This window comes from Miniopterus natalensis, chromosome 5 (assembly GCF_054644295.1).
Source record: "Miniopterus natalensis isolate mMinNat1 chromosome 5, mMinNat1.hap1, whole genome shotgun sequence".
Taxonomy (NCBI): Eukaryota; Metazoa; Chordata; class Mammalia; order Chiroptera; family Miniopteridae; genus Miniopterus; species Miniopterus natalensis.
In genome coordinates, this window is record NC_142085.1 from 11160543 (window position 1) to 11188411 (window position 27869).

The 27869-nt window shown below is 53.2% G+C and overlaps 1 protein-coding gene across 1 annotated transcript in view; it reads right to left on the reverse strand.

Moving 5' to 3' along the window:
- The window catches only part of MDGA1 (MAM domain containing glycosylphosphatidylinositol anchor 1), a 54579-nt gene that overhangs the window by 20318 nt on the left and 6392 nt on the right, over positions 1-27869 (reverse strand). The window contains exons 2-6 of the mRNA XM_087817370.1: positions 8744-8883; positions 3600-3774; positions 1708-1904; positions 875-1007; positions 360-629 (exon numbers count right to left, since the gene is read on the reverse strand). Coding sequence (XP_087673496.1) covers positions 360-629; positions 875-1007; positions 1708-1904; positions 3600-3774; positions 8744-8883 — 915 coding nt within the window. The remainder of the gene's footprint in view (positions 1-359; positions 630-874; positions 1008-1707; positions 1905-3599; positions 3775-8743; positions 8884-27869) is intronic.

Consider the following 27869-nt stretch of genomic DNA (forward strand, 5'->3'; position numbering starts at 1 on the left):
GCCAGGAAATTTATCCTGAAGATTGGAAGTCCATAGTTAGCTTTTCGCAACCTCAGTATCCCAATCTAAAAAAATGTAGGTACTCAATGCCAGTCCTTCCTACCTCTTGGATTGCTGAGGTTATATTTGGAAATGTAGATTGTAAATTGTAAATAAAACTTTACAAAAATTTAATCCTCCCACCTGCTGGCAGACCCCTGAATTGCAGGGAAATAAAAGTGCCTGGAACATGTCTCCTCAGCATATATCACCTACCAAGAGGAAGCAGACAGTCCCCTTTCCCATTTCACTGGTAGTTCCTGGAGGACAGGGACACTGTCTGCCTCTTAGTTCCCTCCCACTCCTCCGGAACCACGTACATCGCACCAGCAGGTTGACAGTCTTCTTGGCGGGGTTGCCCACATTGTTGGTGGCTGTGCAGTTGTAGTAGCCAGAGTCCGGGGCCTGCACTGAAGGGATGCTGAGGATGCCACCCTGGGCCAGAGCCCCCAGGGGCAGCGGGCCTGGCCCATGGGACCACTGCAGCTGGGGTAGGGGATCACCGCCTGTCAGCAGACACTGCACCGTCACATTCTCCCCAGGGTTCACCACCAGAGTTTCATTCACAGACAGCTTCAGGGCTGGTGGTGCTGAGAGGACAAGGAGGTGGGGTCTTAGGGAATCGTGAGGAATGTGGGGATCTAGGGAGCCAGGAAAACCACTGGGGGCTGGGGAAGGATGGGGGAGAAGAAAGGGGGAAAGGCAGGGAGCAGGGCGGGGAGCGGTGATGGCACTAGTGGTGATGTGCCTGGAGTCCTGCGTGGGGTGAGGCACTGTCTCTTGACTGGGGAGTCAGCTCAGGTGGGCAAGGGTATGGGGGGGGAAGTGCCTGTACCTGTGGTGTTGGTGAGCCGGAAAGTGATGGCCTTGTCCGGGATGCCACACACGTTGCGTACAGACACCTGGCAGGTGTAGCTCGCGTAATCCTGGGGCCGAAGGTTCTTCAGCTTCAGGACCTTGGTCTCCCCCTGGGCAGCAGTGGACCACTGGTGTGAGGGGTCTGCTTGGGTCTCCAGGGGTCCTTCACATATTTACTCAGCACCAGAGGCTAAATTCCTATTCTAATTCCTATCTTTCCCAACCTCCACATCCTTCATTCCCAGGGGGCCTGAGTCTGGGTGGATGCTGCACTCTCCAAACCCTGGGTTTCTCTGTGTCTGGGGCTGCCCTGGTGCACACTGGCCAGGACCAGGCCTCAGTTTCTCCACTTTGGGAAGTGGAGGGGTAAGGAGGGAATCCTGCTCTGTCTTGCATCCCACACAAACATGGAGCTGACCCCACAGGCCATGGCCACATGTGACGCTTGGACAGCCACCTAGGAAAGCCACCTTTAAAAGCCCTCCCTGGTAGGATGGCTTCATCACCATTTCTTGGGACTGTAGGGAGCCTATGGGAAATGGAGTCATCTCTCTGGCCCAGCTCCTGCTGTGTCTAACTGTGGGTGTCCCCAGCACTGTTCCCTGAGCTTTCTGTCCTGATTTCGGCTCCCCCAGGGTGTCTGAAGCCCAATCACAATGCTTCTAATGTCAGAACATACTGTTTTAGCCAGGGCAGTCCCCAAACTCCAGATGGTAAGGCCTCAGCCCCCGTGCCCCCCTCCCTTGTTGGGTGCAGAAGGAGGAGTGTAGGGTGAGCCATGAGACCAGGCCAGCTACTGCCCATCCTGACCTGGGTGTAGAGGGGCTCATAGATGTCAACTCCGTTGTCCTGGCTGTGGGACAGGGTGTCAGAGCCCCGCTTCCAGATAAAGCGGGCAGGAGGGTTGGAGTTGACGGTGCAGCGCAGGAACACTGTCTTCTCCTGGTAGAAGTTGCCTCGAACATCGCTCACTGTCTGGTGCACCGTCAGCACTGGCTCGTCCAGGTCTGCAAGGGCATAGTCCCAGTGGAGTCAGGACTGGGTGACCCCCAGGTGGGGGACCTGGGCTCCTGGCAGCCCTCAGGGAAAGCTGAGCCACCCTCAAGGATTCTTCCAAAAAGCCAGATGCTCTCCCAGCCCTATAAGCTTGACCAACCTTTATAATCAGGGAACTGGACTTAATGACTTCCCAGCTGTCCCTCCCCATGGACCCGCATGGGGCTTGTCTATCTTCACCCTCCCATCATGGGATGGTGGAAGCAGCTGCAGACTGGAAATCAGGAGACCCTGGTTCAAGTCCCAGGCTAGCTCTTAATTTGTAGTGTGACCTGCCTAAGTCCCTCCTCTGCCTGGTAAATTGAACTAGATTGGTGGTTCTCACCCGTTTGCAAAATGGAATCACACGGAGATTTTCTTTTTAATATTGATGCTTGGAAGAGCTCATTAACAGTGTCACGAGTCAGAAGAGAGATTGTCTCTAAGAAGATTACTGACTGGGAGGGGGCATGAGGAAACTTTCTAGGTCCTGGAAATTCTCTTGAACTGGATGATGTTTACCCATGCAACTATACATATAAGAATTCATTAAACTGTGCACTGAAGATTAGTGCATTCTACTGAATGTAAACTAATCCTCAATTTAAAAAAAAATCCCAATGTCAGGGCCCCACCCTCAATCAATTACATCAGAGTCTCTGAAAATAGGACTCAGACATCAGTATTTTTTAAAAGGATCTCCTAGAGATTCTAACGTGCAATCAGGATTGTGAGCCAAAGGCACCAACATTCCACATTCAAACATCCTATAATAGCTATTTCAACATCCCAATATCCTGTCCTTCCACAGCCCACAGAGATAGAAATCATTACCAAGGCTGTGGGCAGAGGTGGGCATTGGTGAAGTCCAGGGCATGCCTGCCAGCCCCTTCCAACACCAGTAGCTAGAGAAATGACCCTCAGCCCCAGGGTTTGGCAGGTCCCTGGGTGGCTGATGGGGGACAGAAGAGAGGGTCTGGGGTTCCATTGCTCACCACTCTATCAGGCTCCACTGGGGAAGTGTGAGGCATATTTAATGGGTAGTTTCATTGTAGACATTAAGATGGTATAAGAGAGGCCTTTGGGCCTGGCCCCACAGGTGCTGGGGACCTGGGTCAGCCTGGATAGGCACAGAGGCGGGTGGCAAGCAGGGAGATAGCCTCTGGGGGTTAAGGGACTATCCATGGAGGGCAGGCAGGGACTAGGGGCTTCCCATTCAAGCAGCAGCAAGGACTGAGGGCAGCTTGCTCCCGCATGTGGTAGGGTAAGGAAGTTTCGGAGCTGCCCTGGGGCAAAAGCAGAGGCATAAAGTACTATGGGAAGGGCACTGGACCATAACGAAGAGGCCTGTGCTCACGAGCGAGTCATGAGCCCTTGGTACCTCAGTTTGCTCATCTGTGGAATGCGTATAATCCAACCTGCCCTGCGGACCCCTTTGCAGGGATGCCGCGCGGTGCACCTGGGGTTGCACATGGGAATGGGAGAGCGGTGCCGGTAGCACACGGGAGGGACAGCGGAGAGGCAGCGGCGACGCCCTCTCCAGCACGGAGGAGGGGAGGTCCCCGCTGCGCTCCACGGAGGTGTCGGTCCCCGCCGCCCCGCCCCGCCACCCCCCGCCCTGCGCCCACGGGGCCGCCCCGGCCGGGAGGCGGGAGGGGCCGACTCACACTGCACGTCCACGCGGATGGACTTGATGGCGGGCACGCCCACGCCGTTCTCGGCCTTGCAGTAGTAGCGGCCGCCTTGCGTGCGCGCGATGCGCTCGATGCGCAGCGTCTCGTTGAACACGGACGTCTCCTGGAACTTGTCGGACGCGCTGCCCGCAGTCTTGGTCCAGCGCACCTGGGAGGGGGGGCGGACTCAGACCCCGCCGGGGAGGGGGAGGGGGAGGGGGAGGGGGTGGGAAGGGGGAGGGGGAGGGGGTGGGAAGGGGGAGGGGGAGGGGGGTGGGAAGGGAAGGGGGAGGGGGAGGGGGAGGGGGAGGGGGAGGGGGGAGGGGAGGGGGAGGGGAGGGGGAAGGGGAAGGGGAGGGGGAGGGGGAGGGGGGTGGGGAGGGGAGGGGGGAGGGGGAAGGGGAGGGGAGGGGGGAGGGGGAGGGGAGGGGGAGGGGAGGGGGGTGGGGAGGGGGCTCCAGGCTGAAGCCTGCAGTGTGTCTTCCCTGCAGCCCCGGGGCGTTTCCCCAGCTCACATGGGGGCATTTACAGGCCTAGGAAACTGGCCGGGACAGACTTGTGGGAATGCGCAGGCCGGGTGGGCGCGTCACCCGAGAGCCTGGGGAGTCCGGGGTCAGATGGGCGAGGCTTTGACGAAGGCAGTATGTGCGGGGGTTACGAGCATGTATTTGTGGGCAAGTTTCCCAACCTCTCCGGCCTTCCTTTCCCTATCAGTAAAATGGAGAATATGGCCCCCCACCTCCTAGGGTTACTGGAAGGATTAAATTAATGTATACTTAGTGCCTGGAAGACTGATCCTACTCCTCTCTCGGCTTCAGATTTCTCATCGGTGCAAGAGGTATAGGTGGGAGCCAGCCAGCCTCCAAGACGGCCCCAAATGATTCCTGCCCCCCCCCCCCCACATTCCCACCCTTCTGTAGTCCCCTCTCTCTCTGTACCAGGGATGGTCTGTGTGACCAACAGAATACGGCAGGAGTGATGGTATGTGACTTCCAAGATCAGGCTATAAAAGACTGTGATTCCCACCTTGGTTGTTTTCTAGGGTCATTTGCTCTGGGGAAAGCCAGCTGCCATGAGCAACCCTGTGGAGAGGCCCCCAGGGGAGGAAGGGAAGCCTTCGGTCAGCAGCCACAGAAGTCCGCTTGGAAAGGGATCCTCCAGCCCCAGTCAGTCCTCAAGTGACTACGGCCTGGTGAGAGACCCTGCGCCAGCACCAGCCAGCTCGGCCACTCCGGGATTCCTATCCCACAGAAGCTATGAGACAGTAGTGTTTGTTTAAAACCCCTAAATTTTGGAGCATTTGTTATGCAGCAATAGATAACTATAACTAGTACGTAGCATAAACTCACTAGATTATATTTCTTCCATTATCTAGATTATATTTCTTCCACTTTGCAGGGTCACTGTGACGTTTAGAAACAAAGTATGAGTCATCCAACAAATGGCTATTATTATTAACATTGCCTTAAATTACTCAACGCTATCAAGGATCACACAGGAAACGAACTACTATTCAAAGTACCAGAGGTTTAAGAAAAACTCATCCGTTCCTGATTACTAAATCCTAAGGACCACAGGATGAAGTAGGGAATCTTGTGTCTTAAAGCTGAGGATTGCTTGTTACAGAGACAGGGCAAGGGCCCTGATCCTGGTGACTAGGTCAGGCCATAGGTCATAAAAACAAAAAGGCTGGGAGAAATAGGTTGCAGGCCAGAATGTTGCTATTCTCATCCCCTTGACACCTCAACTCTACCCTCCTGGACTTAGAGCAGAGAAAACTTGGGGAAGGACACAGGCAGTTCCAGGTAATCCACACTTAGACCAGAGGGTGCTTTGGACAAAGAACAAGGCAATGAAAATATTTTTTTCTTTTTGCATTTGACTTTTGTCGTTTTAACATGATTATCTAGATGGGGTTTGTTTACATATTGCCTAGGACATGGTTTGCTTTATCCTTCTGAGGGTTCATGCCTTTCTTCAAGTCTACAAAATTCTCAACTTTTAATTCTCTGAGTATTGCTTCCTCTCAGGTATCTCGTCTCTCCTAGAATACCTAAATTTACGTTGTAGCTTCTCAGCCTATCCTCCTATCTCCCAACTTCCTTTTCACATCTCCATCTCTTTGTCTTCTCTAGTCTGCATTGTGGCTGATTTCCTCAGGTCTAGAGTTTAATTCATTAATTTTCTGTTTAGTTATCTCTCTGGTATAAAAGCCTAATTTTTCAAAAACTTGTTTTGTTTTCTAGGATTTCTATGTGCTCTTATTTCAAATCTAACTGATCAGGAGTTATAATCTCCTGTCTTGTAGATTATATGTCTTTCATTATCTCTTTAAACATTTTAAACATTTATTTTAAATATTCTTTCAAATTGCTCTATTATCTGTTTCCTCAGACATGGATTTTCCTGACACTGTATTTTTAATTTTATTTATTTATTTTTTTAAGTATATCTTTATTGATTTCAGAGAGAGGAAAGGAGAGGGAGAGAGAGAGACAGAAACATCAATGACGAGTCACTGATCGAGCCCGCAACCCGGGCATGTGCCCTGACCGGGAATTGAACCCTGATCGCCTGGATCCTAGGTTGAAGCTCAACCGCTGAGCCACGCCCGGCCGAGCCTGACACTGTATTTTTAGATGAGTTTTAAAATTTTACTCCACAGGTTTGTAATTAGTGGGAATTATCTTTCACAGAAGTCCCACTTAGGCCCTGCTAGGCCTGTCCGTGGTTTGGTTGCCTATGTCCAAGATACATGGGTTCACAGGTTCCAACCAGTTTTTATGTTAGTTTCTCAGCTAACAGTTTCCTCACCACTTGGATAGTGCAAGACACAGACAGGTTTAGGGTCTTGCTCTCTCATAGGTGACTGTTTGCACCCACATCCTGAAGCAGATAGTCTGCTCCCTGCTGTGACTCTGGGCAGTGGGACAGAGGTCTCTGGTCCCCATTTATAGGCAGTGCCATTCTTGTCAAGCTTCCAGCTTTAGATAAGAGTCCAGTCCCAGCTCCTGACCATAGACAGCCCTGTGGCCTCAACTCATACCCCCTCCATGTGTGCTTTAATACTACTACCCAGAGGTCCAAGTAGTCCAGGTCCCTCCAAGCTCCAGGTTCTTCAATTTCTGCTCACTACCATCGCTATAGATTCCTTCTTCATTCTGGCCCTAGGGATTCCTTGTCTTTTGATATTTGGAGTGGAGAATTCCATGCCCACTCAGTCCCTCATCCCGATCACAAGTGGGCCATGAGATGCTACTGCTCCCCTATGTGACCGGAAGCTCCATGACAACAGGAAATGTAGCTGTATCCTTGGGCCCCACCACAGTGCTTGGCACATAGCAGGTACTCATTAAATATCTGTTGTAATAAAATGGGTGGAAAAAGGAACTAGGAGGCATTTCAGGAGAGGTGAGTAGCGGTGGGTAAAGCAGGAATGAACCAGGTGTAGTTGGGCAAGTTTGACTGGAGCACAGGGTGTGAGAAGGATGGTGGTGGGAGATGAGACAAAAAAGGCAGGTGGGGGTAAGATTGTGGGAGGTCGTCAGTTCTACCTCCAGGAGCCTCAGCTGGGTCTGGTAGGTAATAGGGAGCCATCGAAGGATGCTGAGCAGGGGAGTGATATGATGTAGCAGGCTGGAGAATGAGGATTCTGGGACCAGGGTGCAGGAATGGATTGGAGGAGGAGGTTTGGGAGAATGGGAGGCCAGTTAGAGTCTACTGTGTGGGCCAGGGAACAGGACTAAAGGTGTGACCTGGAGGAGTGATGAGGAGTAGAGAGAACCATGCAAGGGCAGAAAAAGAAAGGCCTCAGAGGCTGGCTGTGTGTGGGGAATGAGATGGGACATAGTCAAATACGAGCACCGGGGTTTGAGCCTAGGTAGCAGGAAAAACAATGAAACCGAGGATGGAAACAGAAAACTGTATGTGCGCACAGCCACACCACAGATGACTCGACCACGTGATGCACAAGGGGACACACACAGATGGCCAGCGCAGCCTCAGGGGAAGATGGCCCAGCTGCCTCCCTGGCGTCGGGAGAGCCATCCCTGATAGTCACATCTGACACAAACACCAGCCTGAAGGCTGGCAGCGTTGCTTTCACTTCTGAACAAGCCTGAGAAGGAGCAAGCAGTGATCAGAGTGTCAGGCTGAGAGAGTCTTTGGGGGTTTCCTGGTCCATCTGCCTGTCTCAAGGGCAAACCTACTAAAGCCATCTCTGTTGCCAAAATTATCCTGAAAAAGGGATTTCGCATTTCACTCTCCTTCCTAGGATCCAATTGAAACCTTTTCTGCTGCTCTTAAAGGTCACAGCAACTCACCGGCAAATTCCACCCATCCCTGCAGCCCCCCGCCCCTGCCTCCTCCCATCAGCTCTCGGTGATAACCTGCCTACACCTCCTGTCTGAATCATTCAGTTGGTCTGGGACAAAATTCACCTGGCATTTCCAGATTCTCAGCATCTGTTGCTTTCTAATTGCTTTGAGTCCTTTAATCTCAAGAGTGAAGGGCTTGCCTCCTGGAAGCCTCCTGCAGTAAAGGTGGTATTATATGTTGCTGCTAATTCCTGGAGCCCCCAATCCAAAGACGGACACCGTGGGAGGAAGTGTGCCAAGCTACAGAGAACACTGGTTCTGGATTCAAATTCTGCTTCCACCTTCACAAGAGCTGTGTGACCTTGGGAGTTCACCCAACCTCCCTGAACCTCAATTTCCTCAGCTGTAAAATGGGGGCATGAATGCCTTCCTCACAGCATAGTGGTGAGGAGCCAAAGAGAAAACACTGGAGAAAGCCCCTAGCACAGTGCTTGGCACACGGCCTCAAACGGTGGCTGAAGGTGCATCTGAGGATGTGTCTGCTCACAGACACGAGGGATGGAGTGGAATCGAACAACTATATTGTTTTTCCCCTTGGCCATCAATGTTTTCAGGTGAATAAGGCTGCAGCCTCCAGCCCTTCCCCACAGAGTTCATTTTCCAGCTATTGCTCCAGCCCCATCTCCTGTCTTCTGTGTATTTGCTGCTGTCGCCTCTAGTCCCCAATGCCTGCTGCGGGTTCTCAAGCTCTGATCCCAGAGTGGGGGAGGGGAGGAAGGAGGGGAGGGCAGGAGGGGCCGCACAGGCTGGATGGGGGCTTACCTGGGGCCGAGGGTGCCCGGTGACAAGGCATTGCAGCACGAGGGTGTCACCCTCCCGGATGGTGTAGACGCGCTCACTGATGTTGTCTTCTTTCACCACACACGCCTGGCCGGCGTGGACAATCTGGGCCTGGGCTGGAGCTGGCAAAAAGCGGGAGGTTCAGACTAGAGGCACCAGGTCCAGAAGGAGTCTGACACTCTCCTGGGTATGTCAGAGAAAGGGGTCAGCCCAGACCTCCCCGGGTCATTCTTCAGAGGCCTGACCCCATCGAGCTCAAGAAAGAATCCTCCCAGAGCCCCCAGGCCAGAACCAGAGAGGCCAGAAACCCAGGAAAGGGGCAGCTCTTCCCCATCCCACCCCCCTTGCAGGAGATCTGTGCTCTTCGATGAGATGGTGAGGGTGAGGGGCTTTGTAACCCATACAGACCGGTTATCACTCGGTGAGCATCACTGTTTTAGCAGCCCCTGGAGGCTGCTGGTGCTCCACCCAGCTTCCTGCAACTGGCCGGTGGGTCCATCCCCATCTGCTCTGAGTGGTAGTTGCTGGGTGCACAGAGCTCACCTTCCCCAGCGAAGTGCCCTTAGCCAGTGGGAACGACCTGGCCCAGAAACGCCTAGGAGGTCACCCTCTTCCCCAACATTCACATACAATGACTGACAAACATGGGTGCAAATGCCAAGGCTTCTTGCCTCAAGATGGGATGACTGTGGTGCTGTTCATACTCCAGGGCCCTCCTCAACCCCGGATCCCCAGGAACAGGCTGAGGCTAAGTCAGCTGAACCACATTTTTGCCCAGCTGCTTCCCTTGCCCCCTTAGTTTCTCCTGAGAGCATTTTACCCACCCCAACCACCTTAGAGAACTTAACCTAAGATTCCCCCAACCCCACAGACTACACATTCCCTTTACCCAAAGCCTTGTTAATTTTCCCTCATTGCTCCCTAAGCCGGTGCCAGCCTCTTCTCCAAGGAACAGAAGTTCTCCCAGGGGGCCTGGGAGTTCTCCAAAAACTGACTCCTCCCTGACCTCTCCCGGTGCCCAGGGCTGGGGGAACCCACAGGGAAAATGACTGAACTGGAAAAGTTCACAGTCCCTCCCTCAGTGTCAAGCCCCGCTGTGCTAAAAGCAAACCAGTCCCACCTCACAAATGTTAGGGCTCTGGGAAGGAGGGCAAGACCCCCCAAGTTCACCTATCTGCTCGCAGTTGACGGTGGAGAGAGTGGATGTGGGAGAGCTTATCAGGGTACAAGGGACACAGGGAGTGAACACAGAGTCCTTGCCCTAAAGAAGTGAGATAAAACCTGTACATAAAATGTGTAACTTCCTCCAGGAAGTGCCCCATGATTGACCTGCATGATCTTGTTTTTGTATGGGTCACTCCCCCAGCACAACAACAAAGCATCAATCTGTGTGTCTATCAGATTCGGGGTCCTTGTCTGTCTGCCTACCAGGCTGTGAACTCCTCCTTGATGAGCCCCTTCCCATGGCTGACTTCTCCCAGGCGTCCACACTCTTTCTGGAGGAGTACTGGCTAGCAGCAATGTGCCCAGACCCCCTGACCTTGGCATTTCAGTTTGTCCATCCCTCCACCCCCCACGCCCACTGAGTTTCGTTAGCATGGGCCAGCCTCCCACACTTTGCTCACCCTTGAAATGTCTGGAACTGTGTTTCTGACCCTGAGCCAACAGAGACCCCCACTGGGTCGCAGGCCCCCAAAGGGGCTCTGTCCCACTTAACCTCAGCCCCCCTCCGCACACCCCAGGACGGCACTGCCACAGCAGCATCTTCTGATTCCAAAGGCAACCAGGCCAGGGCCCTGTCAAGAGGCACCGTGACAATAATCCCTTCATTCAGGCTGTGGAACAACAAACGCTGGGGCTGGCGCTGTCCGGGGTGCTGAAGAGGCTGTCAGGAACCACAAACAAGGACCAGCTCTGAAAGAGCAGCTTTGGGGAGACCCATAGCAAACTGGAGAACAGAAATGAACAGGAGTGTTTCCGAGTATGCTCAGTGCTAAGATGACTCTAAAGCAGGGGCATGTGACAAGGAACAGTGGGCAGAGGAGAGACCTGGTTTAGACAGATGGAAAGAGCTGATAATCTGGGACGCATTCCTGGCTCTGCTACCCAGTAGCTGGGTGACACTGGGCAAGTTACTTAATCTCTCTGAGCCTCAGCCTTTTCATTTGTAAAATGGGAACAATAATGCCTTCTCCCAGGGCTGGTGTGGAGGTTTAAGACAAATATGTGTAAAACATCTGGCCAAATAGTATGTATGTGCTCTCTCACTAAGTGACAGCTCCTGGGATGACCACACAGGAGTGAGAGGTGGGGACAGGAGGGCCCCTCTGTGGCCCCCTCTACACTCCAGGGCTGGAAACACCCAACACAGACTTTAACCTGTAGGGATGATTCGTGAACATGTTCAAGACTCCTGTGGAGGGCTGTGCAGGGCTTCAGAGGGCTTGGGGAAGAAGGGAGAGGGCAGCCCCTTCGCTGAGCACCCCTCTTACCCTAATCCACACTTAGCTTTCAGCGAGTTATTTTGTGACTTTCAGAAAGTTACTTAAGCCTTAGTTTTCTCAGTTGTAAAATAGAGTTTTTGTGAGAAATAGATATGTAAACTCAGGTAAAGTGTTTACAACAGTGTCTGGTACACAGTGAGCAATCTAACCATGCCAGCCAGCACTTTATTTCAGAAGTGATCCTGCACTCCTCTCAGGAACCCACCTGCCCAGGACCTGAAGCCTGCATGACAAGACCCTGGCTTTTCTGCCACAGATGACAAGGGCTGGTGCATTCCCGGGGTCCACTGTATATTTGCAAGATCCTCGCCTCAGTCTGAGAGGCAGACAGGGCAAGTCCTAATTAGCCTCCTTTGGCAGAGAAGGAAACGGAGGCCCGGAGAGGGAAATGCCCACGTCACTCACTGACACAGGACAGTAGCAGAGCTGGGACTCAAACCCAGGCCTTCCACCTGGTAACCTGGAACTCAGTTCACTGTCCCAGTCATCCTTGGACTCCCTCACCCCGCCACGTGTTGGCAAGGGAGCTTGTCACAGCACATTCCCAGGCCCGCGTGGCACTGCCAGCTCTCGCCTCTCCAGGTGTGGGCCTCGGAGTTTGTATTTGTAACAGGTTCCCGGGAATTTCGGAGCAATGCAGGATTTGATCATCGCTGCTTGATATCACATTGGTGGACAGAAAACAGGAAAGGATTTTGGAACCAAGTGTGTTTCCCTGACTCTGGTGTATGAGACTTTTCCTATTTCACTCCAGGCTCTATCAATAAACCCCCATGAGAAAGGAAAACTGTGTCCCCCAACCTGTGTGCCATAAAGTGTTCATCAATAGTCCACTGCCAAATAACACTGCCTCTTCTCACCTCAGAGTCTCAGCACACAAGAGGATATTATTAAAGGCTCTGAAAAGTCCTGCAGTAAACACACCTGTTAACTTGGTTTAATCAAATGCTTTCCAAATGTATTTGACCATAAAGCCCTTTCTTCAGAGTATCTCTTAGCATTTTGAGAAACAGAAGTGTTGTATATAACAAGTGGGAAACTGCTGATTCGATGCTCAATACAAAACTAAGGCTGTGGAGTCAAGTAACACATAGCCCACCGCACACCACACGCCAGTCCCTTGGCCGAGGACATCAAGTAGCATGAGAGATGTCACCATGGGGCAACTTCATCATGAGGAAGGCTGAGGCTGAAATAGAGAGTCCCTAGCAGAGTGCTTCTCGCCAATTAGCTCACTCTTTTCTTTCCCCAAAGGCAGACACCTCAGATTGTAGGTGCGGGTGGGGACTGTGGCACCAGGCAGGCCCAGTGGGCAAGCCGCACTCTCAGGACTCACGTAAGGGCTAGTTCTGACTTGCCCACTGGGCTTCCGAAGAGAATTCTCACTGGAACCTAGAAGGGGGAATTTCATCAAGGACTTCACCCCCATAAGAGAATTTCCAGCCAAGAGGCTGCTAGCCAAGCGGTAGGGGGTGCTGTCAAGTGCATGCGGGTGCAACAGTGCATGTAGAGCCAAACACGGCAGGCAGGCAGCAAAATGCATGGAAAACCTGAATTTAAAGCCCCATCAGCTTTCCTTCAGGTTTCCTCCCAACCCACGTTTGAAAAGGTCAGTCATAGCCAAGCAGGGGCTGCTGTCTTGCTCCCCCCTCCTGACTCCTTCAGGGGAAGTGTGTCTGCAGGCTGGGGAAACTTCCAGACAGAGCAGAGTGGGGGGAGGGCAAGGAGGGAAAAGGAGAAGGGTGGCTGCGGACTTCCCCACCCGGAGCTGGCTCTCTCTGCAAGTACCACCACCCACACCCCTCCCTCGAGCATCGCGGAGCGTCCTGGGCCAGGCACCATGGACTCAGGATCTGTGTTCTGGTCCCAGCTTCCATCGGACAGCCATCCAACAAATCCTGAGTGTGGGGGCTGAGCCTGGTGCTGGGGTACCGGGAGCTACGGCACCAGGCCCTGTCCTAGGGAAGCATATAGTCTGGAAGAGCTGGGATAAAGGCCTGTGGAGAGGCGGAAAGGAAGCAGAGAGGGACTGCTGTGGCTGGAGTCATGTCTCAGGTCTCCCCGCCATAACAGTAGCATAACAATATACACACAATATAACAATTTACTCTGTGCCAACATTGTGCTGAGTGTTTTATGTCTATTATCTTATTTATTGCTCATAACAAGTCTATTATTGTTCCCATTTGTCAGATGAGGAAGCTGAGGCTCAGCAAGTTTAAGTAAGTTGTCCGGACTCCCTGCTGGTGGGGAGCCTGTCTGACTCTCTGACTTTTGCGCTCAGTCCCATGCATTTCCAGTTCCCAAGTGTTCACACAGTGCTGAGGACACGCAGGACGGAGTCACTGGTGCGACGATCCCATGCAGCACCTTTCCAAACTGTCTGTCCCTCCCTCGCCCTCCCAGTTCCTGGTATGTACGTTTATCGATCCTTTTATGCCTGTAATGCAAATGGACACAATAATTTAATGTGGTTAACAGTGCTGAAATATTAACAGCCTTTTCTCTTTTAATTAGCTGCTCAGAGAATGGCGGCGGGGTCTGGGAGGAAGTTCTCGGGGCAGGCGCCTGAGGGGCTCCGTCCGGGCCTCCTCCTGCCAGGGATGATGTTATGCGCCTCCCCTGTGGGCCAGGGACCACGGATGAGCCCTGAGCTCTGTGCTCGCCACAGCGGGGTTTGCCCCGGCCTCCCCACCGACCATGCTGGCTGAGCCTGTCCTCTGTTCTTGGCCGGCCAGGATGGGCAGGCTGACTTCTCGGGAGCACTCCAGGTCTGGGGAGGCTCCAATTCTATGATGGGAAAATGAGTCTGAAACAGTCCCACCATCCTAACCATCTCCTCCGGCCTCGCCTCCCCGCCGGTCATCTGGCGGGACACACAGCACACTCTGCCCTGTCCGCCCCTGGACATCCTCTCAGGTCATTAGGCCTCCATTCAAGCCAATTGGACCATCCTCCCTCTCGCTCCCCGGCCTCCCAACCATCCAGGACACACACGGTCGCCTGTTAACGTGCCACTGATCCACCGATTCCTCTGTGACATTTCCTGAGCGCCTATCGTGTGACTATCCTGCCCTCAGCGCGAGGATGCAGAGCCCAGTGAGGCCCAGCGCTCATCGCTGAAGCTCTGCCCGCCCCTGGCCGCACACCACGCTAGTCTGCTCTCCACTGCAAGGGCTTCTTTGCTCATCCAAATCAAACCCCTATTTAGCCGACCTGCCCTTTGGCTGCAAAAATCTCTCTCCAGCCCGAGTGTATGTGTTGCTGACTTCCAGGTACAAGGGTGCTGTCACTGAGTGTGGAGAGCAGGCACAGTGAAAGGGTCAGTGCACAGGCTGCCACCCTGTCACCGTAAGGGAACATAAAACCTCGCTGTGCTCTCACGCGGTCAGATGCAGGGCCCCCTGCCACCTGCCCAGCCTGGTACTGTTTACAGGGCTGGGCCCAGTTGCAGAGCCGGACAATCCTGGCAGAGCCTGGCACTCCTGGCAGCCCTCCTCTGCTGAGAGTGGCGGCCAGTCCATCTGTGCCCCAGTCCCTAGGAATGTTCAGCACCACTGCACCCACATCCTGGCCTCACCAGAAGGCACACAGGCTTTGAGAGTGCCAGGTTACGCTCACAGACTCCTGGTTGTCAGTATCAGTGGAAGTCCAACCTACCCGCCACGTGTAGATGTCAGGCCAGGCCACTGGGACAGCCCTGTAAATGAGGACTCCGAGGCCCCCTGGGGGAAACGATAAAGGGACTTTCTCCCTGGTGGGCCCCAGAACACTGGGATCAAAACTCTCAACAATGAGGGCAGCTCTAACCAGTGCAGGCAGGACACTCAGGAAGACAGCAGAGAGGCACATGCTTAGGTTGGCATTGCTTCATCCAGGGCTGGAACTGCCAATCTGAGGGGTTGCCCAACAGTCTGGTGGGAGGGGCAGGAGGTAGGGCTCTATCTCTCACTTAATGACTATATCACCTTGGGCAAGTCATTTATTTAATGTCTTGAGGCCTCAGTTTCTTCATCTGCAAAATGGGGATAGCACTGCATCTGAGGCTGTAGTGGTAATAGCTTCTGAAATGTGTGGATTAAATAAGATAATGTACATCGGGTACATTATCTGGGGACCCCATCACTGCAGTTCACTTGGCCCTGGGCCTTGAGAGCAACCCAGACTAGCTATGACCTAGTGCCCATGTGCCAAAGCGTACCTACTGACCCAAGTCCATGGAGGAGCAGGGCTGCAAGAGACATGGCCATGGGCTTGAGGTTCTCATCCAGGCTGTTGCAGAAACTGCTGTGTGGTCTGGGACAAGTCATTTAACCCTCTAGTCCAGAGCCTCAGTTTCCTGACTAAAATGGGCATGACTGTTTCTTATTGTGAGTGTTAAACACTGTAAGAATGGAACCTACCATGCACAGCACAGCCGCCTTGTAGATAGCCCAGAAGTACAGTTAGAAAGGAGCAGAATAAAATGAAACTCATACCTCAGGTGTGTCTGCCATGAGAAGGTCCCCTGACTCTAAGAGTTGCAGCATCACTGCAGTGTCCAATGAGGACCCCGACTGTTCCTAGGAGCCTGAGCGTTTAGTGTACCTGTGACCAACATTAAGGATGGGGCACATCCTGGGTGGAACCAGAGCCATACTGCCAGGTCCAGGCCCCTAACCCAGAGCATGGAGTCTGGGCCAGTCCTGGGCCAGGGAATGGAGGGAGCAGTGGCTCTGCTGAGACAAAGAACCCCAAAGCCCACCTGACCCAAAAGCCCAGTGGCTTCCTCCGAGCCCCCCCCCCCCGCCCCTTGGAAGTACAGGGCCTGGCACAGGCCTGGCTGTGGGAACCAAGGGGAGACAGGGCTGAGGCACTGGACTTGGGCTGAAGTGAACATTTGGTGACCCGGGGCCCTCAGAGAGAAAGGGATGGTGGCAGGTGGGTGGGAGTCCTTTCCAACCAAACCTGCAAGTACTGATTGAAGGCCCCACTCCAGGACTGAACTTGACTCAACCCAAGTTCGCCATATAAAGCAGAGACCAATAATATTAGGTTCATAGTGTTTTAAGTGAGATGACACACCAGAAAGGCGGCGTGTAAACTGTAAAGTTCTGCACAGATCAGGCCTCATTAGGAGCTGAAAGGCCCAAATGTGGCTTCAGGAAGTAAGAATTGGAAGTTAAGAATCAGGCCAGTGTACAGCTATCAAACCAGTAAAAATAAATTAAAATGATAAAATCCACTGTGGCTGCGCTGCGGTGGGCTGTGCTAGGCCTGGCTCAAACGTTTCGTAGCACAACCTGGCAGTGCAAAGTGAGAAGCATCGAACCGTTCTTATGCCATGACCTATTGGGCACTCTCACTTTGGGGAACAGGCCCCGAAGAAATCATTTAAAAGGAAAAGGAAATTCACATAAGGATATTCATGGCGGGGCTATTTAGAATGGGAAACTGGCGCCTGCCCAAGCGTCCAGCAAGTGGAGAAATGGTGACCAGGCTCCAGTGCGTCAATGCAGGGGGTGCCCTGAGGCCATTAAAGTGACAGGTCTGAGGGCTGAGTCAATACCGGGAGACGTGTGTAGGAGATAAAGTCACCCAAGAAAGCAGAACGGACCACTGTTTACTGCTATGTAAAAACATATTGACAGGCATGGGCAGGGAAGTTAGAATGAATGGCTGATGTTTGATGGTCACCGGGTTCCTTTTTTTTTTTTCCCTATGAAGTTGTTTAAGTGGGTAATAATAACAATAACAACCTTGAAAGCAAAATCAATCTTGCAGCTTGAGAGCGGGTGGGGCCTTAGACCCCAGGGCAGAGGGCAGGGGAAGGAAGGACAGTATTTCTGGGGAGTCTACCACCACCAGGCAGCATTCTGATCCCTCCACCCCAGGCCACTGGCAGTTCCTGGACATCACCCCACCCAGCTGTGGGGGCGGGATTATGGGTGTCACAAACTGACTGCTCGAAACCTCTTAAAGCTGCATCTGCAGAGCCCCTCCAGGCCAGGCCTGCACCCCAGCTCAGGAGGGTTGGCCTGAGGTTAAAACCAAGGAGCCAGATGTGAGAGCCTGATTAGCTTTGCACCTTCACCCACTGACTTCAGGATAGCCCTCATGCCCCCAACATCCCCAAAGCCTGAGAGCCACTCCTCACCCACCCCTTAGTGAAAACACATTGTCCCTTGCTGACTATCTGCCAGAAATCTAGGAGCCGTCCCTGACCTCCCCTTCCACACCCACTCCCAGTCTACCAGTGAGCCCTCTCAGCTCCACCTTCAAACCTGATCCTGACCCTGAACCCTGAGCCACCACCTCTCCTGCCTGGAATATTACTGCAGCCTCCTGGTGGGTCTACCCTGCTTCCTCCCTTGCCTGGTACAGTCTGTTCTCCACACGCAGCCACAAAGATCCCTTGACAGCACACAATCAGATACGTCCCTCCTCTGCTCAAAACTCAACCACAGCTCACAACTCACTTGGGGTCAAAGCCAACTCTTTTTCAATAGCCTGCCACACCCCTGTCATCTGCTCTCATCCCCACCTTACGTTCTCTGCCCTCCTCCTCACTGTGGCCACCCTGCTTTCAGTTGTTCGAGTAGGCCACGCCCTCAGCCACCTCAGGGCCTTTGCACTTGCAGCTCCCTCTGTGGATTGCGCCTCCCCAGATTCCCAGAGCTCACCCCATCACTTCCCTGATCACCTATTTAAGACAGCATGCTCGCCTGCACTCCATCCCTCTCCCTGCTCTGAGTGTTCTGCCTAACGCTCTTCAACACCTGGCATATTAAACTGTCACTTGTTTGTTCTGTGTCCCTTTCAGAAGGTGAACACCCCTGGGAGGGAAACCATGTTATACCCCTGAAAGCGATGAACAATCTTTTTTCCCCCCAAGAGTCAATTCAAGAAGAATGACGTTTAGGAACATATTTTCTTTAGCATCAGGTCTATTTTTAAGTCAGGAAATGCCATACCTGCCCCCCTGCTTAATTATTCTCATCATTTTCCTCTCCATCACTGAAGGGTTTCTCTCCTTTTTAGGCTAAAACTTTTAGAAACCATATAAGTGGTATGCACTGTAGGATCTGATTATAATGCTGAGCCTCTGAACAACTTGTAAATGACTTGAAACCCAGCAGGTTGGGGGAGAAAAATGAAGTACTTGGGGGTAGGGAGGCCAATTGGACCAGAGTTCAATCACAGCCAGGCACATAAAAGTCACTGCCATTAAGAGGCTCCTCAGGGCTGCAGATGGGGAAGGAGGGCCCGCCTGTGAGGGGGAAAGTGAGGCCTGGAATGGGCGGTGGCAGGGGTGGCCGCAAAGAGCCGGGTGCGAACCCACCTGCCTCCCACCGTAAAGTAGCTCAAAGGGAACGTTCCTGCTCTAAACTCCCCCAAGGGAAAATGGACGGAGGGCTGGACTTCTGTCACCCTTTCTCCTGGACCAGGCTCTGGGTCTTGCTCCCTTTCCCCCAATATTGTGCCACATGCCTATACCCAGAGCCTCACATGTTACTTCCCTGGTGGCAGCCTCTGTGACTTAGCTTCCCGAGCCAAACCCGGGTGCTGGATCAGTCGGGAGGCAGGTCCTCCTCTGAATGGCTGGGTCATTTGCTCCCCACATGCCAGGCACTGGGCTAAGAATGGCTTTCCACGAGTCTCCCGTCTTCTCTTCACCACAGCCCCCTGCGGAAGGGGCTATTATTATTATCACCATCTTGTGCACGGGGAAACTGAGGCATGGGGCATAATCTCCCCAAGATGACACAGCCAGGGAGTGGCTAAGGCAGAACTTGAACCCAGATCGGGTGCAGAAGCCTCTATCCCTACCCTTCAGGCCACACTGCCTCCCTACACTCCGCCTGAGCCAGAGATGATTATTCATGACTTTGATATATTTAGTTGCTTGCTTCTGAAATTAGACCTTGGTGGTGTCATGGAGCCTGGCAAGTCATGTGCCACTGCTGATCTCAGAGCTGCTAGTCACTGACACCTCAGTGTGAAGAGCTTCTCTGCTTACTCCCCTCCCTGGGGGATGACAAAAGACGGAAGGAAGCAGTGAGCTAGGGCTGCAGGACCACCGGCTGACCCTTCCCAGAATCCTCCTCTGGGGTTGCCATGGTGCCACCTCTGCAAAGGCCTGGGTCCCGGTGGGGCGGGGAGGGTGAGGTAGGGCCAAAGGAAGGGACCCAGAAGAAAAAGAGCTAGCCTGTTTATAGGGTCCCTCTGGAAAAGGGGGGCTGCGGAGCCATCAGACCTGAGACCCTCATCAGGGCCACCCTGGCTGGAAGGGAGAAGTGACTCTCAGGAGGAAGGGAAAGACTGAACAGAGATGGGTGAGGGAGGTGACAGAAGAATGTGGGAGGATGGCGGGAGCTTCGGGGAGGAAACTGAGGACTCGAGGAAGACTGGACCCTTTAGGGACCGGCTACTTGGCAGCACTAGCCCAGCGCCCAGAAAATAGTAGGTACTTAATAAATGTCAGCTCAGATGAAGCTTCCCGGTTAGACCACCAGTGAGCCCCAGTTTGCTCAGCCCAGGAACAAAGCGTGCCCACTGCGCCATGGAGACCCGCTCAAGGCTCCCACGGTGAGGGGCTCTAGCCCGCGTAGAAGCTTTTCCAGGGTGCGAGGTCCCATCTGAGCCTGAGCAACTCTGTTCCTGAAAGACTGGCTGGGGAGGAGGGGGCGCTTCAAGAGAGAATAGACCCCCTGCCACTCAGCCCAGCTGGGGCCACTGTGTCCATGCGCCCAGCCCAGCCCCCACCCTGGCACAGGCACAGCGGGTGAGCGCACGCCTGGCACAGTCCCCAGTGCCTGGGAGAGAGGCTCCAAGTGGGCGGCTTTGTATTTTGTGAAAACCAAATCCACAACTGATCTCTCCAGCCAAGCAGGGCCTGCTGGGAAGGCTGGCGGGCCTGTCTTCCCGTCCCCCTGCTGGGGCCCACCCTCCCCCAGGAATCATGGGGAGCGCCAGCTGCCACCCTGGCTGGCATGGGGGGTGATGGGGGATGGGCCTGGGCTCAGTTCCAGAGTGCCAGGGTTCGCCCCCTCCCACCCTGACCCCCTTCCTGCCTGGAATAAATTGGAATACAAATCAGAGGGAACCGCTTTCCTCTGTTTGAACAAATTGCTATGGATTCCTCCCTGTCTCAGGTCAGGGCTCACGATGGGGGATATTTTCACTCTCGGACTGCTAATAGACTCAGGAGAAGCTGCTAGATCGATGGAGGCCGGGAAAATTAGCCTGGAGCTCCAGGCCAGCCTTGGCCTGTCCCTGCCCCCCACTTCAGGACTCCTGGAAGGGATGGGGGCAGCCATAACCCAGGCTGGACATACACACCAGCTGATGGCCTGTTCACAACCCCCTGCCTGGGAACCAAAGCAAGGGCGTCCAGGAGAGGCAATGAGATAAAGGTAGGCCAGGGAAGTCCCGAAAGAGATCTATAGTCCCCCCACAGTTAAGCATGGCCCCCTTGAACTTATGTCCATGTTCTTGTGTGCAGCATCAGCATGCATATATACACCTTCGGCACATGCATGCTCATGTACATTTACATGTGCACAAAGATACAGATAAGGTGTGCATGCAGAAGGTAGAGAGAACATGGGGGCTGTACTTCAGCTCCTGTCCAGGTACCCAGTGAGAGCAGTTTACCTAATGCCCAGGGTTCTACACACACGCACACATACGCACATGCATACACACACTCTCCCATCAGTAAATCAGAGCCCAGCTCTGCCTTGGGAGATAAATGTGAGAGAGAGGGTTTGTCCACTGGCAGGCAGAGCAGTGCCATTAGCTTGGAGTGACCCTTTGCCTCTGGCTACTGGTTTCTGCCTCTAAAAACTGAGCACTTAGGGCCAGGTGGCCTCAAAGCCCCTTACCTCTGACCTTTCATAATTCCCAGCCAGGCTGCCTATTGGCTGTGTGGCCTGAGGACTTCTCTTGCCCTCTCTAAGCCTCATGTTTCTCTTCTGACAAATGATGAGATTTGTCTTAAGATCTCCCCTGGCTTTGGTCACTACACACCTGTGATTCTAATCATCTCTTCTAATTCTAATCATCTCTTCATGTTCTCTGCTGTATCCTCAGCACCCAGAACAATATCGGGCATATAGATAGTGCTCAAGAAAAATTTGATTAATTAATTAATTTCAGGTCCCAGTTGGTAGTGAAGAGACTGAGAGAAATTCACAACAGGATGGAGGCACCACTCTGATCTGGACTCATAAGGCCCAGGGGCATCCAGGGGCACAGACTAACCCATGGGAGGTTTCTTTCCTGCAGAGGGAAGTGGACAGAATGCAATCGACCTTCTTACCCACACAGAATCCTGCCTGCAGAGAGATCGGCAGTCTTCTAGTGTCAGAAATTGTCCCCACCTCTCTTAGCTTTGAATTCAGCTGGTGAGGAGCTAACGATCATGCACCGTGGCCATGCCCAAAGGACCCCGGAGATGGGTTTGTCCTCAGTAACCCCCAACCCTGCCCTCCCCAGGTGTGAGGCCCCTCAATCCTGCAAGGAGAGCCTGAGTTCTACCAGGAAGGTCTTGGGAAAATTAATGGGCTGGAGTTCTGGTCACAGAATCCAAGGAAGTAAATGAGGAGCTCATGGGTCTAGTGGCAGCAGGAGAGTTTTCTGCCTGGAATCGGCTTATACATGCAGCCCAGAAGACAAGGCCTACAAACAAAGAGCTCAGCAAAGCAGGCTGGTTCTGAAAAGCAAGACGGCAGGCTTAGGCGTGATGTAGTCCGGGCTGCCAGGGCCCCTCCCCTCCCGACCACTGCCATGCACAGCGCCAGCACCTGAGGCTAGAGTCACGCGGCCTGCGCCTGCAGCAGCCAAGAGCACCAGGAATTAACACCCCCAGGAATTAACACCCCCAGGAAGTAACACCCCAGGAATTAACACTCTCAGGTGTAGCCCATAACCAACAACAGATGGCAGTTGGAGTACACCTGCCCCAGCTCCCTCACCATGATGGGGGAACTCTGAAGTGTGTGTTACACAGTGTCCCAGAGGTCCCCAGTGAGACACGCTGGGGACTCACTTGACAATGGTTCCCTTTGCTTTCATATCTCACATCCCAATTCCCCTACCTGAGCTTCCCCCACTCACTTCCCAAATAAACTACCTGCACTCGACCCCTTATCTCAGGGTCCTCTCCTGGGGAACCCAAGCTGAGACCGCGTGTCCAAGCCAATTCTGATTGCCATGGTGTCCCTATTAAATCTCTCACGTGGTCACAACCCAGAGCCCTCATTTTATCCCACAACCACACACACACACACACATATCAAATACCCTACCATACTCCTCTACCTCCACCTGTCACTTCTCTGGAAACCTCCTTGCCTGAATTCCAATGCCTCAAGATCGAGCTCATCTGATCAACCAGCCTGAGCCACTGGAAAAAGGCTTAAGGGCTGTGGGTATTCCCAGAGCAACCTTCTGGAAACAGGGCCGTGCTCCCACCGGCTAACTTGTTGGTAATCCTAAAGCAGACCACAGGCAGTGTGACAGGGACCAGCAGCAGTCTCCAGGTCCCTCCAAACTGGCTGCCTCCTCCACCCACACGGAGGGCCTCCCAGGGCCTCCCGACATTTCATTAAGGGCTTCTAACATCTAACCAGGAGCCCCGGACCCAGAATGAGCCCCAGATCCTGTAGTGCAGATGCAATGAGGCCTGGGAATAAGAAATGGGGTTTACAGGGTTAGGGGAGGATTATAGAGATTCGGGCTTATAAAATACCATGTACATGCCCTGGCTTCTCCTGAGCCTACAAGGTGAGATAGGAGAGGGAGGAAGCTCCAGATGTGGAGTCCCTCAACATGGCTTTTAATCTCAGCCTTGGTACCTCATTGCTGTGTGACCTTGACCAGCATTTATCTTCTCTGGTCTCAGTCTCTTTCTGTACTGAATCTCAAAGATCTGCTGCTGGGTCACTTAAAGCCACTGGTTGGCAGCTGAGCTCACTCCTTGCCACCCTCGTGTCCCATCTCATGGCATTCTCTATGTCCACCCTGTGGCCTTTTGCCAGAAAGGAGAGTAAAGCCAGGCCTTACCACAGCACAGAACCTCAGCTTGCCCTGTGGGCTTATGTATTTTGCTGGAAGGTAAACTGACCTCCCCAAGGTCACCGTTTTACCAGAACACCAGAACCAAACCCAGGTAGATGAGGCCACCAGAATCTAGCTCCCTCCCTACCTCTACCTTCCTGATGTCCCTCTCAGAGGTAGGCAAAAGTGCCTCATTTAGATTTTCTTTAGAATCACATAGGGAAAGTCTCAGAGCCAAGGAGATACTCAAGTTAAGCTCAGAGACCTCAGCTCCTGACTCTTTCTGAGAAGAGATTATGTTACAGCAAGTTGAATTAAGGTCAGACAATGAGAAGAACTTCCCGACAACAAAGGACCAGAGACATTAAGAGGCAGAAAGATGAGCTAGATCACCTCTACAGTACTCTCTGGCCCATGGCTTCTGGCATGGCCCCTCAGTTTCTGTTCCCCCAAATCAGGAGAGTCCACAGAGCTCTCCTGTGGCTGGGACTAAAAGGAGCCACTTGCCAGAAGAGGAGAGAGGTACCAACCAGCAGGAATCAACCACCTCACAAAGTGTGAAAGGTGCGTGGGTTGGGGAGGAGGGAAGGAGATCACTGGCAGACAGGAAGCTGGGACCCTCACATGAATGTTTGGGTGACCCCAAGCAAGTCTCTCTCCTGCTCTGAGTCTCAGTCTTCTATTAAGTTCCTTCTGGGCATCCTCAGAGCAGCCAGGGCCTCTCACCCCCACCCCACCTGAGTTAGGCTGGCAGGGTGGGAGGAAAGGAGGGAGGACAGCAGGGTTCATAACCATCTAAATCCCCTCTCATTTTAAGAAACATCAACTGACCCTGAGGTGGGGATTTGTGGTAAAGACTGAACATTACCTACCCAATATCCATTCTCCCCTTCTTTCTAACTAAATCTTGATATTATCTTAGGTGAGAATGTGCCCACCCAAAAGGCTATATCTCTGCCTTGCAGCTAAGAATGGCCCATGAGCTATACACAGAAGTCATTGGGAGGGGTTTCTCAAAAAGCTTTTTAAAGGAAGCTGACTCAGCTGGTAGGCAAAATGCTCTAAGGCAGGGGCTCCCAAACTTTGCTGCACATTCAAATCACCTGAGGATCTTTTTTAAAAAATGCTAATGCCTATTTCCCACTCCAAGATATTCTAATTTAATTGGTAAGAGGTATGACCTAGGCCTTGGGGTTTTTAAACACTCCCCAGGTAATTCTAACATGAAGCAAAGTTTGAGAACCACCTCTGAAAGGAGAGCAGAGCTGAAACGAGCCTGGATCTCTAGTGACCAAAGAGCCACCACAGCAGCCATGGGTAGCCTACCTCTAAACGTAAGAAAGCCAACTTGCATTTTTTGGAGCCTCTCTCATCAGGTCTTTGTTCTAGCAACAGAAAGAGATTCCTGACTCCACAGTATAGCCCAGGTAACAAAACCTGGCCCGAGGAGCCTCACACTCAGAGCAGCAGGCAGGCACTAGACTTGCCAGTAGGCAGGCTTGAGTTCAAATCCCGACTCCACTCTCTGCCAACTGCAGGGCCTGTGGCAAGTCACTCAAGCTTCTCCCCTTGCAAAATGAGGGCCTTGGAAAAGGCTGCATTCTCCCCTGCAAGCTCCTCGCGTGCAGGTGCCCCTCACCTCTGCAGCCACAGCACCCACCACCCGTCCAGGCACTTAGCAGGCACTCAGGAACTAAGTGCCTGGTTTACACTGAATTGCTACAATATGGTCCAGTTCTGAAATTTTCATTTATTTATACACCTAACAGGGAAGAGAATAAACAAAAGGGCCACATTTCAAAAAGGTAACATAATTTACCTACTGCAAGCCAAGGAAAGCAGCATGTCCGGGGCAGTTTCTTTCGGCCTCTCCAGGTTTGGGACTGGAAATGCTCTGTTAGCAGCAGGGAGAGGGGCCAGTCTCCCAAGCCCCTGACCTGGACCTCCGGTTAGAGCTAAAATAGGAAATCTCCCTGTTCATAATTTTAAAATAATAAGCCTGTGTTTTCTTAAAAGACCCCAGGGTCCACATGAGCTTGACTGAAACAAAGCTTGGGCAGTGACCTGGAAAACCCAGAAATGCCCTCAGAAAGCCCCGGGGAGGAAGACATCTGTCTGGGCCTGACTCATTCCGATGTGCTGTCTACGCCAGCTGTGCCGCAGAATCAACTGGAGGAGAGCTCTTGCCACCGCAGCTGTCTTGATGCCACCTGCAGAGTTTCTGATTCAGGAGGTCCAGGCGCAGCCAGGCATCTGTTGTTGAGAAAGCTCTCCAGGTGGTTCTGACAGGCCACCGGGGTTGAGAAGCACTTCTCCACGCAGCTTCCAATCCTCCAGATAATCAAAGACTATCTCCGCTGAGTTAGGAGCCTGGAAAGGAGCCTGAAGTGGAAACTCCAGAGCCGCCTGAGCAGCGCCCTGCCTGCTAGTCGCCGCCCCTCCGGGTCACTCACCCCTGCAGCCCAGCCTCCCACGGGCCAGCGGCTAGGGGCGAGGCCCGCCAGGGGAACTGCCATCGCCCGCCCTGGCCCGCCGCGTCTCTCAAAAGCGCAGCCTGCACCTCCTGCTTCCACATGCCACCCACACCCGGAGCTCCCTGCCATCTGCCTGCCACCCGCTCTGCTCTCGTGAAACAGAGTCCCCACAGTTTGCCTGAGAGTTTACAAAGTGCTATCACTGGGACTTCTCTCTAACTCCAAGAGGTGGGTGTGCCTGAACCAGTCTTGCAGATTAGGAAACTGAGGCTCAGTGAGGTGAGGCTGTTGGTCCAGCTGCCCACCTGGCCCTCCAACCCAAGTCTGCCCATTTGCATCCAGCCCTCCTTCCTGCACGCCCTCGCCATTCAAAGGTTGGTCCATCGCCCGCAGCACTGGCATCACCCAGAGTTTGTTAAAAATGTGGAGACTCTGCCCAGCCCAGGCCCATGGGACCAGGATCTGCAAACCCCCGGGCACTCCTGCTGGACCTTCAGGAGCCGCTCTGTGCTGCAGCTGCCTCCCCGCCAACCTCCAGTCCCCAGATGGCCCTTCCTTTGTCTCCTCCCCCACCCCAGATGCCCTTCCTCCCTCAGACTCTGAGCTTTCCCCCAGCTGTCCAGTTCCTGTGACCTCAAGTCTCCTCCTACCTCCCTGATGCCACCTCCGTCCCCTTTCTCCTTCCACCCCCCTCCTCTCTCCCTCTGCTCTCTTCCCTGGCAATTTATTCCACTTCATGGCTTCAGCCCACGGCGGTGTGTGCACAGAACCCAGATGTGCCACCTGCCTCTTCAGAGAGGATCTCTGTCCTGAGCACCAGCACTCACGTCCACCAGCCCTGTCAACATGTCTCCCAAACATCCCACACCAGAACCCCATGATGTTCAAAACTGCACTGGATTGTCTTGAAAATAAAACTATTTGTTGAGGCCTTGCTTGGCGCCAGGCACCATGCTCAGGGCTTCCCGGGTGCTGTCTCATGGCACAGCCATCACAAATCCACGCAGTGGGCACGATGGTCTCCCTCTGAGCAGCAGAGAGGGCACACCTAGAAAGCAGATGGAACTTGGGCTCTCAGCTGCTGCGGGCAGAGCTCGGGTTCAGACCCCGTTTCTCACCAGAAGTTCGGGCTCTGAACGACTTCATGCACTGCCCAACCCCGTCTGACCTCCCACGCCCTTTGCTCTACCTCGATGCCATGGTGTACCAAGCCTCCCAGTGCCAAACCTTGGGGCCATTTTCAGCTCCTACCCTTTGCCTGAGCTCTTCCTGAATCACGTATAGAACCCAATGGTTGTACAGTCTCATTTCTCACCTTTTGCAAGAGTCTCCAACTGGCTTCCTTCTCCCACATCCAACCCCCTGAAGTCTATTCTCTACATGGCAGCTGGAGGGATTCTATTAAAAAGGTGTCAGTTCATGTCCCTCCTGCGCTCAAAACCCTCCCATGGCTCCTCAACTCACTCAGAATAAAAGCCGAAGTCCTTACATAGCCTTACATAGCCTTCAACAATCTGGCCCCACCAGCTCTCCAACCCCACATCCTATTCCCCTCCGCACGGCTCACTCTGCTCCAACCATACTGACTCTTCCTTGTGGCTAAACAAGCCATGCATGCTTCAACCCCAGGGCCTTTGCATTGGCTGCCCAGAATACGCTTTCTGCAGATATCCACTGGGCCTTCCCCGTCTTCTCCAGGCGTCTTTGGGTCTCTGCCCTGGTAGTGCCTACTAAAGGAGTGCCCCCCCCCCCCCCACACACCATTGTACATGAACTGCAACCACAGTCCACCACTCCTTGTCCCCTTGGGTGCTTTACCTTTTCCCACAGAACTCATCATCATAGGACACATTATATACTTATTCACTGACTTGTTTACTGCTTTCTCCCTCCAATTTGAATGTAAAATTTAGCAGAGCAAGAGCTTGCTTCTCTCCAAATATCTCAAGAGCTCCATACAGAGCTTCCACTAATATGTTTGTGGAATGACTGCAGCTCTTGTACCCAGTCTCTCCTGTCCATTCTCGTGGCCACCACCCTGGGTCAAGTTCTCACTCCAGCTTCCCTAGACACCTGCAGGACCACCTG